The sequence below is a fragment of the Bubalus kerabau genome, chromosome 1, assembly GCF_029407905.1.
Source record: "Bubalus kerabau isolate K-KA32 ecotype Philippines breed swamp buffalo chromosome 1, PCC_UOA_SB_1v2, whole genome shotgun sequence".
Classification (NCBI taxonomy): Eukaryota; Metazoa; Chordata; class Mammalia; order Artiodactyla; family Bovidae; genus Bubalus; species Bubalus kerabau.
In genome coordinates this window covers 264492208-264505423 of record NC_073624.1, presented here as the reverse complement: position 1 = coordinate 264505423, position 13216 = coordinate 264492208, and the positions used below count along the sequence as shown (strand labels likewise).

The 13216-nt window shown below is 37.7% G+C and overlaps 1 protein-coding gene across 5 annotated transcripts in view; it reads left to right on the top strand.

The window, feature by feature from the left end:
• The window catches only part of SKIC3 (SKI3 subunit of superkiller complex), a 129855-nt gene that overhangs the window by 44554 nt on the left and 72085 nt on the right, over positions 1-13216 (top strand). For all 5 annotated transcript variants that reach the window (XM_055565100.1, XM_055565075.1, XM_055565065.1 and 2 more), the window contains 4 exons: positions 375-515; positions 3920-4018; positions 4134-4242; positions 12639-12779. In XM_055565100.1, coding sequence (XP_055421075.1) covers positions 375-515; positions 3920-4018; positions 4134-4242; positions 12639-12779 — 490 coding nt within the window. The remainder of the gene's footprint in view (positions 1-374; positions 516-3919; positions 4019-4133; positions 4243-12638; positions 12780-13216) is intronic.

The window sequence follows — 13216 nt, the reverse complement described above, 5'->3', positions numbered from 1 at the left end:
CTTGGAATTCAGGTATCATAACTTCCAAACTTTTTTGAAACTGGGCAGGGATAAATAAAATAAGTAAAAGTATATCATCTGTAGAATTCAGTGACTCATTTGTGGTGTCCCACTGCTGATGCTGTAAGTTATGAGGACTGGGGCATGTAGTCATTCCTGTATGCACTCTGGTATCTCAGTCATACTTCTCATATAAGGACTATGTGGGTTTGCCCAGTCATCCTGTTTTTTTTATGGAATTCATAATAGATGGAGCTCTCTGCTTTGCAGTTTTATATATTACTAAATAAAAATGTTTTTATTTATAGATTTAAATGTTTTTAATAGCGTTTCAGTGTTTTAGATATAGTAACCATTTTAAATCTCCTTGATAGGTGGCCCGAACATGGCACAAATTGATAAAGACACGACAGGAAGAAGGTGCAGACAACCAGGAGCTTCATCAGCTGTGGAGGAAATTGACTCAGTTGCTGGCTGAGTGCACTGAGGACCAGAATAATGAGACCCAGCAATTGGTACTGAGCCATGTACTCCCCACAGTTTGTATCACGAAAGTTGATCATTCAGTTGAATTTAGAAAATGGAAACATGATATAATGTAGAAAAACACTGTATGTCAGACTAGATATTTTAAATTCATAGATGCTCTTCCTGATAAAGTCAGAGTTACAGGCCTGCAGTTTCAAACTAAGTCTGGACAGAATGGAAATGGTATTCAGGGTATCAAAATTTTACGTCCCTGTATTCACAAGAATTCACACTATATCAGTTACTTAATAACTGTGAAAAATAAACTATGAAATTGACTTTTACAAAACTGCTGTTTCTAAGAAATTGTACTTTAAAGGTATGTTTCTTCATATTTATGAGCTAAGAGTATTAAATTGCTTTCAGGTTTAACAATTAGAGTATTTTATTTATTTATGTATTTAATTTTTATTAAAGTATTATTGGTTTACAGTGTTGTGTTCGTTTCAGGTGTACAGCAAAGTGAATCAGTTATTCATATACATATATCTACTCTTTTTAGATTCTTTTCCCATATAGGTCATTAAACAGTATTCAGTAGAGTTCCCTGTGCGAGATACAGTAGGTCCTTATTAGTTATGTATTTTATATATAGTACTGTGTATATGTCAATCCCAGTTTCCCAATTTATCCCTCCCCTGCTACTTGCCCCCCTGGCAACTGTAAGGTTGTTTTCTACATGTCTCTTTTTCTGTACCATTTTTTAATAGATTCAGCATGTAAGTGATATCATATGACATTTGTCTTTCTGCATCTGACTTTCCTCAGTACGACGATCTCTGGGTCCGTCCGTGTTGTCGCAGATGGGTTATGTCATTCTTTTTATGGCTGCGTGATAGTCCATTGCATGTATGCCTGCATCGTCTTTGTCCACGCCTCTGTCGATAGACATTTAGGTTGCTTCTGTGTCTTGGCTATTGTAAACAGTGCTGCATTGAGCATTGGGGTGCATGTGTCTTTTTGAATTATGGTTTTCTCCAGATATATGCCCAGGAGTGGGATTGCTGGATCACATGATAGTTCTGTATTTAGTTTTTTTAAGGACCCTCCATGCTGTTTTCCATATGGTTGCACAACAGTGTAGGAGGGTTTCTTTTCCTCCACACCATCTCCAGCGTTTGTTGTTCGTAGTCTTTTAGATGATGACTGTTCTGACCGGTGTGAGGTGATACCTCATTGTGGTTTTGGCTTACATTTTTCTAATAATTAGTGATGTTGAACATCTTTTCATGTGCCTCTTGGCCATCTTCTTTGTACGTCTTCTTTGGAGGAATGTCTGTTTAGATCTTGCACTCGGTTTTTGCTGGGGTTATTTGGTTTTTCTTTTTGTTGTTGTTGAGCTGCATAAAGTATTTGTATTAAATGTGTTTTGGAGATTAATCCCTTGTCAGTAGTAGACTATTATATTTAGAGTGTTTATATTTAGTATCTGGATTACTTATTCCTAGCAGTATTCCTTTTTAAACTGCAGCTTTTCAAGTAATTGAAAAGAATTTTTAAAAGACTATTAAAAAACCACTGGTTTTGAACTGTAAATGAAAAATATTTTCATCATTATATTTTTTATACGTTTAAAGGTAAACTTAATTTCTTATTATAGTAAATAAGCACTCAATGTACACTTGTTAAATTGAATAGAATTTTAAAATGTTAACAATTATAGATTCTGCGTAAGATTGGAAGCTCTTTCTTCATTTGTTCACTCACTCATTTGTTCCTTTAATCAGAAAGTATGGGGAAACTATTACTGTATGTCAGGCAATGTCCTAAGTGCTAGGAATGAAAATATGAGAATAAGATTTTCATTCATTTGTATATTGGAGAATTAATCCTTTGTCAGTTGTTTCATTTGCTATTATTTTCTCCTATTCTGAGGGTTGTCTTTTCACCTTGTTTGTAATTCCCTTTGCTGTGCAAAAGCTTTTAAGTTTAATTACATCCAATTTGTTTATTTTTATTTCCATTACTCTAGGAGTTGGGTCATAAAGGATTTTGCTGTGGTTTATGTCAGAGAGTCTTCTGCCTTTGTTTTCCTCTAAGAGTTTTATAGTTTCTGGTCTTACATTAAGGTCTTTAATCCCTTTTGAGTTTATTTTTGTATATGGTGTAGGAAGTACTCTAATTTCATTATTTTGCACATAGCTGTCCAGTTTTCCCAGCACCACTTGTTGAAGGGACTATCTTATCTCCATTGTATATATTGATTTACTGGTATATAGATTCACTTGTAGAAAGAAATTGAATGGTGACAAAATTAGGTGATTTATTGATTTCTCTTAAATCACATCTTTATATTTGACTTCATTATTTCTTTAAAATAGTATAGGTTACCAGAGTATCAGAGACATGCTGAAATAAGTAAAATTAAAAAAAAAATCCATACTGTACTATTTCATGGAAGAGAATTAATTATACTTGTCATTTTAAGAATTAATTTCTAGCTGTTAAAAACAGGATAAAAGTATTGGGGGGCAGTTATTTTCACCCTGAATGCTAGTGATACTCTGCTTCATTTGTGTTCAGAGAAAAAATTTGTGATATATTTTACATATGGATTAATTTCTTTACTATGTTTTTGAACCTATTGTGCATGCTTGACTTTGTTAGGCTTCTTTTTTTATTTTCTTCAAGATCATTAACTTTATCAGAGCAGTAGAATTTTACTTATTTATACAGACTTCATGTCATCCTTTACAAAAAGAATTTGAGATGGTGAACTATATTATGAATTTTCATTATACAGTCATGGAAATTCATTTTGAAAAATGCGGAACTTATGTAACCAAATGAATGGTACTCTTTAAAAGTGCTTGCCTTGGATTCAGGTATTGCTGTTTTTGCTGAGGAAACATTTAGAAGGCTTCTTTTGGAATTTTCCTCAAAGTCAGTTAATAGTACTGTATAAAAGAAATGATCTCATTACAGTTCAGTCATATCTCTGATTTTCTTTTACCAAAAGTATGACTTCAGAAACATTTTGTTTTTGAGATTTGCTATTATGAAGATGTTCCAAAGACTGTACTGGTGATTTCAGAAGGGATGTTTTAACAGTGATCTGGGCAATAGAAGCTACGCTGACATATGAGACTACACCTCTTAACTACTTAGTAGAGAGCAGCAAGCAGTTATGAGAATGTTTCATTAATGTTGTTAAGCAATTTATAGTTGTCCCTTAGTTCCGTGCAGTCTGCTGGCCAGTTGGAGTTGGAATGTATTCCAAGCTTATTCATTTTTTCCCCTCATTGAAATTGTCAGGGCCAGACAATAAACATATTTGCAGTTACTAGTTGAGGGTGTCCTTTGCATAAGTGAGTCTTCTGTGTTCAACTATTTGTTACATTTGTCACTTAAGTAAACTACAGATGATAGCTTTTTTGTTTCTTTGTTTCAGCTTTTAACTGCTTTTGAGAATGCATTGGCCTTATCAGATAAGATTCCTAGCGAAGATCACCAAGTGCTTTATAAACATTTCATTCAGTGTTTATCCAAAGTAAGTTGATTTTTAAAATCTCTAATATGACTTTTCTATTCTAATGAGGAACGTATTCATAAATATATTTTACTGCTACTCAGTTTATTTTACTTTTTTTTTTTTAATTTTCAAGTTTCCTCATGAGACTGCTAGGTTGAAGAAGGCCTGTGAAGGAATGATAAACATCTATCCCACTGTACAATATCCATTAGAAGTGCTTTGTTTACATTTAATTGAATCAGGTAATTTCTTCTTTATTATATTGTGTGTCCTAGAGATCTGAGAGTAATGTTGCTGTCAATCAAAAATTGCTTTATTGCCTATTGCTTGTAAAGTATTATTTCAGTATTTCTGGACATGAGAGGAGGTATGATAGTTAGTCTTTATGCACATGAAAAGGCTAAGAAATAGGAAAGGAAAGTATACAGGAAAGTATAATGACACAGGGAATTGTGTCATGAACCGTGAATTTCCAGATGTTCAAGCTGGTTTTAGAAAAGGCAGAGGAACCAGAGATCAAATTGCCAACATCCACTGGATCATTGAAAAAGCAAGAGAGTTCCAGAAAAACATCTACTTCTGCTTTATTGACTATGCCAAAGCCTTTGACTGTGTGGATCACAATAAACTGTGGAAAATTCTGAAAGAGATGAGAATTCCAGACCACCTGATCTGCCTCTTGAGAAATCTGTATGCAGGTCAGGAAAAAACAGTTAGAACTGGACATGGAACAACAGACGGTTCCAGATAGGAAAAGGAGTTCGTCAAGGCTGTATATTGTCACCCTGCTTATTTAACTTCTGTGCAGAGTACATCATGAGAAACGCTGGGCAGGAAGAAGCACAAGCTGGAATCAGGATTGCAGGGAGAAATATCAATAACCTCAGATATGCAGATGACACTACCCTTATGGCAGAAAGTGAAGAGGAACTAAAAAGCCTCTTGATGAAAGTGAAAGAGGAGAGTGAAAAAGTTGGCTTAAAGCTCAGTATTCAGAAAACGAAGATCATGGCATCTGGTCCCACCACTTCATGGGAAATAGATGGGGAAACTGGAAACAGTGTCAGACTTTATCTTTTTGGGCTCCAAAATCACTGCAGACGATGACTCCAGCCATGAAATTAAAAGATGCTCAATCCTTGGAAGAAAAGTTATGACCAACCTAGATAGCATATTCAAAAGCAGAGACATTACTTTGCCAACAAAGGTCCATCTAGTCAAGGCTATGGTTTTTCCAGTGGTCATGTATGGATGTGAGAGTTGGACTGTGAAGAAAGCTGAGCACCGAAGAACTGATGCTTTTGAACTGTGGTGTTGGAGAAGACTCTTGAGAGTCCCTTGGACTGCAAGGAGATCCAACCAGTCCATTCTGAAGGAGATCAGCCCTGGGGTTTCTTTGGAAGGAATGATGCTAAAGCTGAAACTCCAGTACTTTGGCCACCTCATGTGAAGAGTTGACTCATTGGAAAAGACTCTGATGCTGGGAGGGGTTGGGGGCAGGAGGAAAAGGGGCAGATGGAGGATGAGATGGCTGGATGGTGTCACCAACTCGGTGGATGTGAGTTTGAGTAAACTCCAGGAGATGGTGATGGACAGGGAGGCCTGGCGTGCTGCGATTCGTGGGGTTGCAAAGAGTAGGACATGACTGAACGATTGAACAGAACTGAACTGAGTTCATTGTTGATTAGTAAGATCTTTTGGAAGGTGGGAATTGGAGAAGGTCTTGAATTTTCCATAGAAATTAGATGAACAGGAGGAGGTGAAAGATACTCCCCATGGCATGAGCAGAGGTATGGAGCTAGGTGCAGTTTGGAGGAATAGTAGAATAGTTTTATTTGCTGTAGTAGAAGGACTAAGATCTGTTTTAGTTAAGTAGTTTAGACTGTATTACATAGGGATATGAATGTCCTGGAGAAGATTTTGTTAATGATAAGCATTCTCAGTGTTGATGTTATGTTGTATGTTATTGTCACACAAGTACATTGTTAGATATGATAAAGTAATGAAGTTTGTGAATGAACTGCTTTTTCAATGAAACAGAGCAGAATTCAAGTCAGAGAGTGTGTCTTGGTGCGTGCTCAGTGCTCTTGCTTCGCTGTGTGCTTTCTCTGGGGGAAGAGGGAGAGGTGACGACAGCTAGCCTGCTGGGAGTTGCCACAACTTGCAGCTGTAGGTGTCTTGTGCCTGTCAGTTTACAGGATGCTGACTATATTGGTTTTCACAGCAGCTGCTGTCCTTTTTTGCCAGGGTCTGTGCTGAATAGGTGCTTTAAAAATAACTTGAATATCACTCCTGTCCATATGTGTATTCACCTGATACAAATAAAGTTCATCGAAGTCAGTCATTGGGATGGAATTAACAGTAGCAGTACCAGTGTGGTAATGATTGTGAGTTGGTGCACAGCTTTCCTAAGCTAAGTTTTTTCACTTTGTTGCTAAATGAGTATACACTTGGGAATGCTTTGTTTGTTACTGACCGTCACATATTCCATAATTGAAAAATGGTCGAAAATTACCGCTAAAGATAATTGAGGGAAAATTCCTATTACAGAAATCTCATTACACCAATCTTGACTCTGCCTACTCTGACTTCCCCTTCTAAGTCCAACTTGTATTTTTTCCCCTCTCGTGCCTAAGTTGAAGTCCTGAACTCTTACCTTCAGTCTTTGATTTTTTTATGGTGAGCAGTAAATGGATCCCCTTCTCCTTACTTTAACTGAGTCCAAGATAGACGTGGAAGAGCACTTTGCTCTAACGTGAGAAAAGCAAACGTTGTAAGTGTTGTGCACGCTCAGTTGTGGCCGATTCTTTGTGACCCCTTGGACTCTGGCCCGCTAGACTCCTCTGTCCAGGGAATTTTTCAGGCAAGAATACTGGAGTGGGTTGCCATTTCCTCCAGGGGATCTTCTTGACCTAGGGATCGAACCTACATCTCTAGCATCTCCTGCATTGGTAGGTGGATTCTTTGCCGTTAATGCCACTTGGGAAGCACAGAAGTGTCGTAGTGAGTAGCTTTATGAAGTGTAAAGTCTCTAACATGGTTTGCAGGATATATTGTACAGAAAATAGACTAGATTGGATAGAATAAGTGATACTAAGAACAAATGAACTATAGGAACGAATGAACTGGGAATATGATAGCAACTGAAAGTAACAGGTAAATGAAGACAATAGAGATTTTTTTAGAGGTGAAGGGAGGGAGAAATCAATTTTAATTTTGGGCTTTCCTGAAAAGTTGCACTAATATGGAATGATGGTTTGTACAAAGGTAAGTTGTTGAGAGGAGGTGTTAACGGGTGTTCAGAGGGGAATGCTCATCAGGGTTTACTCTCGAGAGAGCAGTACAAAGGCTAGTTTTAAGGCTTGGACACCATTTGCATGTAGGTGAAAGGGAATGGAGTGAACGACTTCAGAGGATGCCTGAAGAGCAGAAACATGTATAATGTGCCTTGTGTGGAAAGGGAGGAAGAGGGGGAAGAAGGAAATGGAGGACAGAGAAGTGAAGAGGTCAGAGAGGAAGGAGGGGGACCTCGATAAAAAGCAAGACAGAAGGCAAGGAAAGCATTTCACAAAGGAGAGCTGTTGTGAGAGATTGAACAACTAGTTTTATGATTAAGAGGCCTTTAGTAGGGCTGTCTTTTTTAATCAAAGTGAGTAAATTGAAACTTAGAATACATGATGAGAAAAGAGTAGGAAGAAGTGGAGAGCGGGTATAAAGGGAAGCAGTCCAGGGACAGACTGACTTCATTTAAGGGAGGGGAGGAGGAAGCGTGAAAGGGGATAATAGACTTAGAGGAAGGAGAATTGCAGTGGTGTCACCTGGAAGGAGACTTTCAAGAAGAAAGAGCTAGTTAACATTATGGGCGTTGCTTTGCAGTCAAGGAGGAGGATGCCTACTGAGAGGCTTTCAGTACAAGAAGCATGCTTAGAGCTTGTATGTATGGTTTTTATTTTGTTTTGCTCTAATAGGAAGCTTAGTTCTAAATCACTCAGTTTCTTCAAACTTTAACTTGAGGCCAGTGTGTTCCCAAGATAAGCAGACTGGTTTTCTTTATCGTGTAGCCCCTGGTATCCATCTTCCAGCCATTTTTCTGCGTTTACAATTGTGATTGATAAATTAATGGCTGGAGTTCACCCTTTTGTTTCTGTTCCTGTTCAGCTATTAATGGCTTGTGCCATTCCCTCATTCTTGACCTGTTCACATGAAGATACTCTGACATTTCTTTTTGAAAACTGATTAAATGTTTTCTTAAGAGGCACATATAACCCTGTAATGTGAATTTCTCGAGTAAATATGCCTTCATATCCCCAAAAGCCTACAAACTTGTAGAAGTGGGATCAACAAATAGTTTGCATGTAAAGTACTTATTCTTAAATTAAAAATGAACTAAAAAACAAAACCAAAGAAAAAAAAAGTAGTCTGCAGACTTTTGCCTATAAATTCAATACTTGACAAAATATTTTAGTAAAGAGATAGCAAAGGGGTTATGCCGTTTGATTAGAGAGGGTGTTGGTTTATGTGAAAAAAAAAAAAAAAAAATGATTCTCAAAGAGGTTTTGAGGATGGGTAATTTGCAGAGTTGAAAGAGAGCTCTATATCCTGGCAAAGGGGAGTGGGTTGGTGGATATTTATCCACGTGGGACAGCTTCTTTCCCAGCTGGAATGTTAGTGGTGAGGGTTTGCGGAATGGAGCAGTGCCGACTTGGACACGTTAAATACAGGAGGTGTAGCTGGCAACCCACTCCAGTGTTCTTGCCTGGAGAATCCCAGGGACGGGGGAGCCTGGTGGGCTGCCGTCTATGGGGTTGCACAGAGTTGGACACGACTGAAGTGACTTAGCAGCAGCAGCAGCAGCATTATTCTGGGGTGAGAGCTTAATAGTTAAGGCAGGACAGTAGGAAGCTGTGCTTAATGGTTTCTTTCTTTTTCATATTTTCGTTGGTCCTTGAAGCTGTACTTTCTGTATATTAAGAACTTTTGAAAATCTGGAAGGCCTCCTAAAGGCTGATCTATCCTCCCCCAGAGTACTTCAGTGCCTGCAGAATTTGCTACCTCAACAGCAGTTAATCACTGGGTTCTTTTCCACTGAAGACAAATAGATCCGTTCTCTTTTGTCCTTCTTTGCATGTCGAGGCTTGAAGATGTGTTTTCAAAATGACTCCGTTTATAAAGCTTCACATAACAAGTAGTGAATAGCTTTCACCTGATGAAATGTTATTTCATGCTAAATGACCTTTTTTGATTTATTTTGTTTTGCTTTATTGCTGAAATGGAAGATAAAAAAGGACTTGGTTCTTCAAACAGAAAAGAGTGTAAGGTTTTGTGTTCTAGAAATATTAGAAAATCCAGGTGGAAATAAAGAAATGAGTACATGCTGTTTTTCTCCCTCCCAAGCTAGGCTATTTAAAAAAAAAAAAAAAAGTTCTATAGCACTGATGGATTCCTTTGGGATGTCAGAAATAAAATAGTTATTAAAAAAATACCTCTTGCCTTTTTTTGTGATAAACTTTAGAAAACAGAATTCTTATAGCTATTACTTAGCACCTGCTCTGAACCTTTTCAGAACATCTTTTATCAGCTCCATGTCTAGCTTGCCCTGTTTATTTTTTTATTTGGCTGTGTGGGGTCTTTGTTGCAATGTTTGGGATCTTTAGTTGTGGCATGTGGGATCTAGATCCCTGACCAGGGATCAAACCCGGGTTTCCTGCATTGGGAACACAGAGTCTTAACCACTGGACCACTAGGGAAGTGCCTCTTACTTGCCTTATTGATAAATAAAGGTAATATGGCCAAACTGTTTTAAAGTCACTGAATCTGGAATCTTGGAATCTTTTAAATGTTAAAAAGAGCAGATAAGTAAATTATTTTCTATTCAGATTAATGAAGTCTGTTTCCTCTCTGGTTTTGTCTCCAACATTTGTATAGGTAGTATTTTCAATAAGATTTAGTATGGAGAAGTGGATTGAGAGTTGAAGCTGGAATATTCCTTGTGTCATTATTACTGTTGATGGTTTTTGTGAACACTGTAGAGAAATCCTCTAACTGCCACTTGATCATATGTAGAGAGTATGTTCTTAAGGGCTTGACACGAATATAGTTTCCTCAAATCTCATTTTGTTTCTATAATTGTGCTCCCAGATGTTAACAAAGGGAGTATGTTAGAAAAATTAACCTTGTTTTAAAAGGTTTTCATGTTGTTCCTGGACCTTTTGGAAACCGTTTTCATCTACTAGTCACACTTTGCTTACCCTCAGTGTGGATGTTCGTTGGAAAGATGCCTGACTGGCTTGTCTTCTTTTCATCTTAGGTGTGTTTTCTGTAATCAGGGCAGTTGTAATAGCCAGGATAGCCTGTCATGAATTGTGTTTTTATGGAGTAAGAGAGTTTTGACTCAGTTGAGTAGAAATTGAAGATAAAATTTTAGTAGCCATTTTATTTTCTTTTTTAGAATGGTGACTGTTTTTAATTCTCCATAGTAATTCTCAGCCATTTGCCTATTCATAGACTCAGCCTTTTGGGACATCTGTTATTACGGTATTAATTTTTTTAAAGTTTTTCCCTTTAGCTGTGCTGGGTTTTCGCTGCTGTGTGGGCTTTTCCCTGGTTGCAGCGAGTGGGGGCCACTTCCCGGCCGCGGTGTGAGGGCCTCTCGTGGTGGTGGTGTCTCTTGCGGAGTGTGGGCCCCAGGACACCTGAGCTTCAGCAGTTGTGGCATGTGGGCTTAGTGGTCGCATCTCCCGGGCTCTGCAGCAGAGGCTCAGTAGTTGTGACTCATGGGCCCTTTGCTCCACAGCACGTGGGATCTTCCCAGCCCAAGGACTGAACTCATGTCTCTTGTACTGGCAGGGATTCCTCACCGCTGAGCCAATAGTAAAGCCTCATAATGGTATTTTTTAAAAGATCGTTACAATATTTAATGAATGTCTGCCATGTGTAAGATACTATACTAGCCCCTATCTTTCAGAAATGACTGTTTAGTTACAGAGACAGCAAAGGCAGGGTATACCTGTCATAAAGCTAGTAATACAGTGGGCATATGGTATTGGCAAATAGTGTAGACTGGTGGTTCTTAAAGTATGATCTCTGGACCAGGAGTATCACCTGAGAACTTGTTAGAAATGCAGATTCTCTGGTCTAATAGCAGACCTACTGAATCAGAAACTTTGAGAGTGGAGCTCAGCATTTTTGGTTTTAAAAAGTCTTCCAGGTTATTCTGATATCTGATAGTTTAGACAATACCACTGGATAAAATAGAGGGGGGGACCCCATTGGTTTGCTTCTGGAGGATGCAGGGTGTATGAAACTAGGCATGTCTATTCTTGGAATTCATATTTATAGAAGCGATAGAACATGTTGGCAGAAGGAGAATTCTTGTGTAGAAGCAGGCTTCTTTTTTCTGGCTTATTAACCAAAGTAATATTTCTTCTAATTGATTCTCACATTTCACCAAACAGTATTAAAGTTTTAATTCTTTAGCCATTATGAATTCCGTGAATCTTTGGCGCCAACTTGGACTTCTAAGTTAATATGTAAAATATTATTTAGGGATTATGCATTGTTGTATGTTTGGTTTTGAAAATTTTGTGTAAATATGTAAGCTAAATGGTATCATGCAAAGAATTCACCTATAATATCTGTTGCTGAAACAGTGGTTCCATATGTGGTTTGTGACTGTTTTACATAGATACATAAGCATCAGGTCTTTTTTCAGTTAACCTGTTTTTATTTATTCCCTTGTTTATTGCTTCAAGTTGTAAATTACTGTCTAAATTACTTCTTAAGAATTTTCTTATGTGATTAAACAATTTATTAAAGTGGTGAATGGTATTCACAGTTTATTCTCAAAACCGAAGCCATCTTTTCCACCTGTTATTCTGCTTTTCTGGGAACAGGAATCTTGGGATTGATTGTGGTTTGAGAAAATGGAAATACAACAGAACCTACAATGTTTTCTAAGCTAATTTTTTTACCAAAATAAATTTAAAATGCAGACATTGAATGATTACTACATAAGCTTAACTGTTAACTTACATAGGAAAAGGAAGTTTTGAAAGAATGCAAAAATGTAGTGCTGAACTTGTAAGCCTGAGAAGAATGTGACTCAGTCTTTGTACAGGGTTGCGTGTGCTGGACGAGTCCACTGCATCTGGCACCTTGGGTGTCTCATCTCTGGCAGTACATTGTTGTCCAGGGAGAAATTAGTGAAGATTCTGTCCTTTGACAAGAATTCCTTCATATAACAACCAAAATTGTACTGCTGAATAGAAAAGGGAGACCTGGTGGCAAGCGGTGGCTGAGTCTTAGCATTATGACAAGTAGCCATAGGTTTCTTGTGTGAAACCCTTGAGTATGACAGCAGGTTTGGTTTACTGATACTGCTGTGAATAAAGTGGTTTCTACTTCTGGTATTTAAGAACAAGAAGGAACATGATTTTTTAAAAATGAAATGTTAATATTTTCTAGATTTGTTGATCTATTTAAGTTTTGAATTCCTGGAATCAGAATGTGGAGGTGTATGTAAGAAGCCAGCTTTTGAGATTTAATTTTTCAAAAACTTACATCTTAAAAAGATTTATGGTGTGTAGGTTTTGGTACATATTGGTATATGTATGCTAATAACTTTTTCTTTTAATTCCAGGAAGTCTTACTGATGAGGGAGAACAGTATTGTTGTAGACTAGTGGAAATGGATCCCCAAAGTGGTGCAGGTCTCATAGGTTTAGGCATTAAAGCATTACAAGACAAAAAGTACGAAGATGCTGTTAGGAACTTAACAGAAGGTAAGTGTGTGGGGTGCAGCGTATAACATGAGGTATAGGTGTCAGTCAGCAGTTATTTATCTTTGGGCCTTTCTTTAAGGAATGTATATATTTAGGATAGAAGCAAAAAAAAAATGTACATACATATTCTGGAGTCTGCTTAAGTTTGAATTCCAACTCTGCCATTCACAAATTTCAAGACCTTAGGAAAGTTCATTAAACTCTTTATGTCTTATTGTTTTTATCTGTAAAATAAAGATAAAGTCTCCATCCTTAGGAGGCTTTAGTTTAGTCTTACCCAGTATGATGTTTCTGGATGAACTTTGATTCAGATTGAGATCTGAGTGACAGATAGAAAGCCTGGTGGTGGGGAGGGTGCTGTGGGCCGAGAGTTGAGATGGCCTGAGGCGAGAGAAAAGCTGGCATTCGTGGCACTTCTGGCCATTCAGGGAGATTGG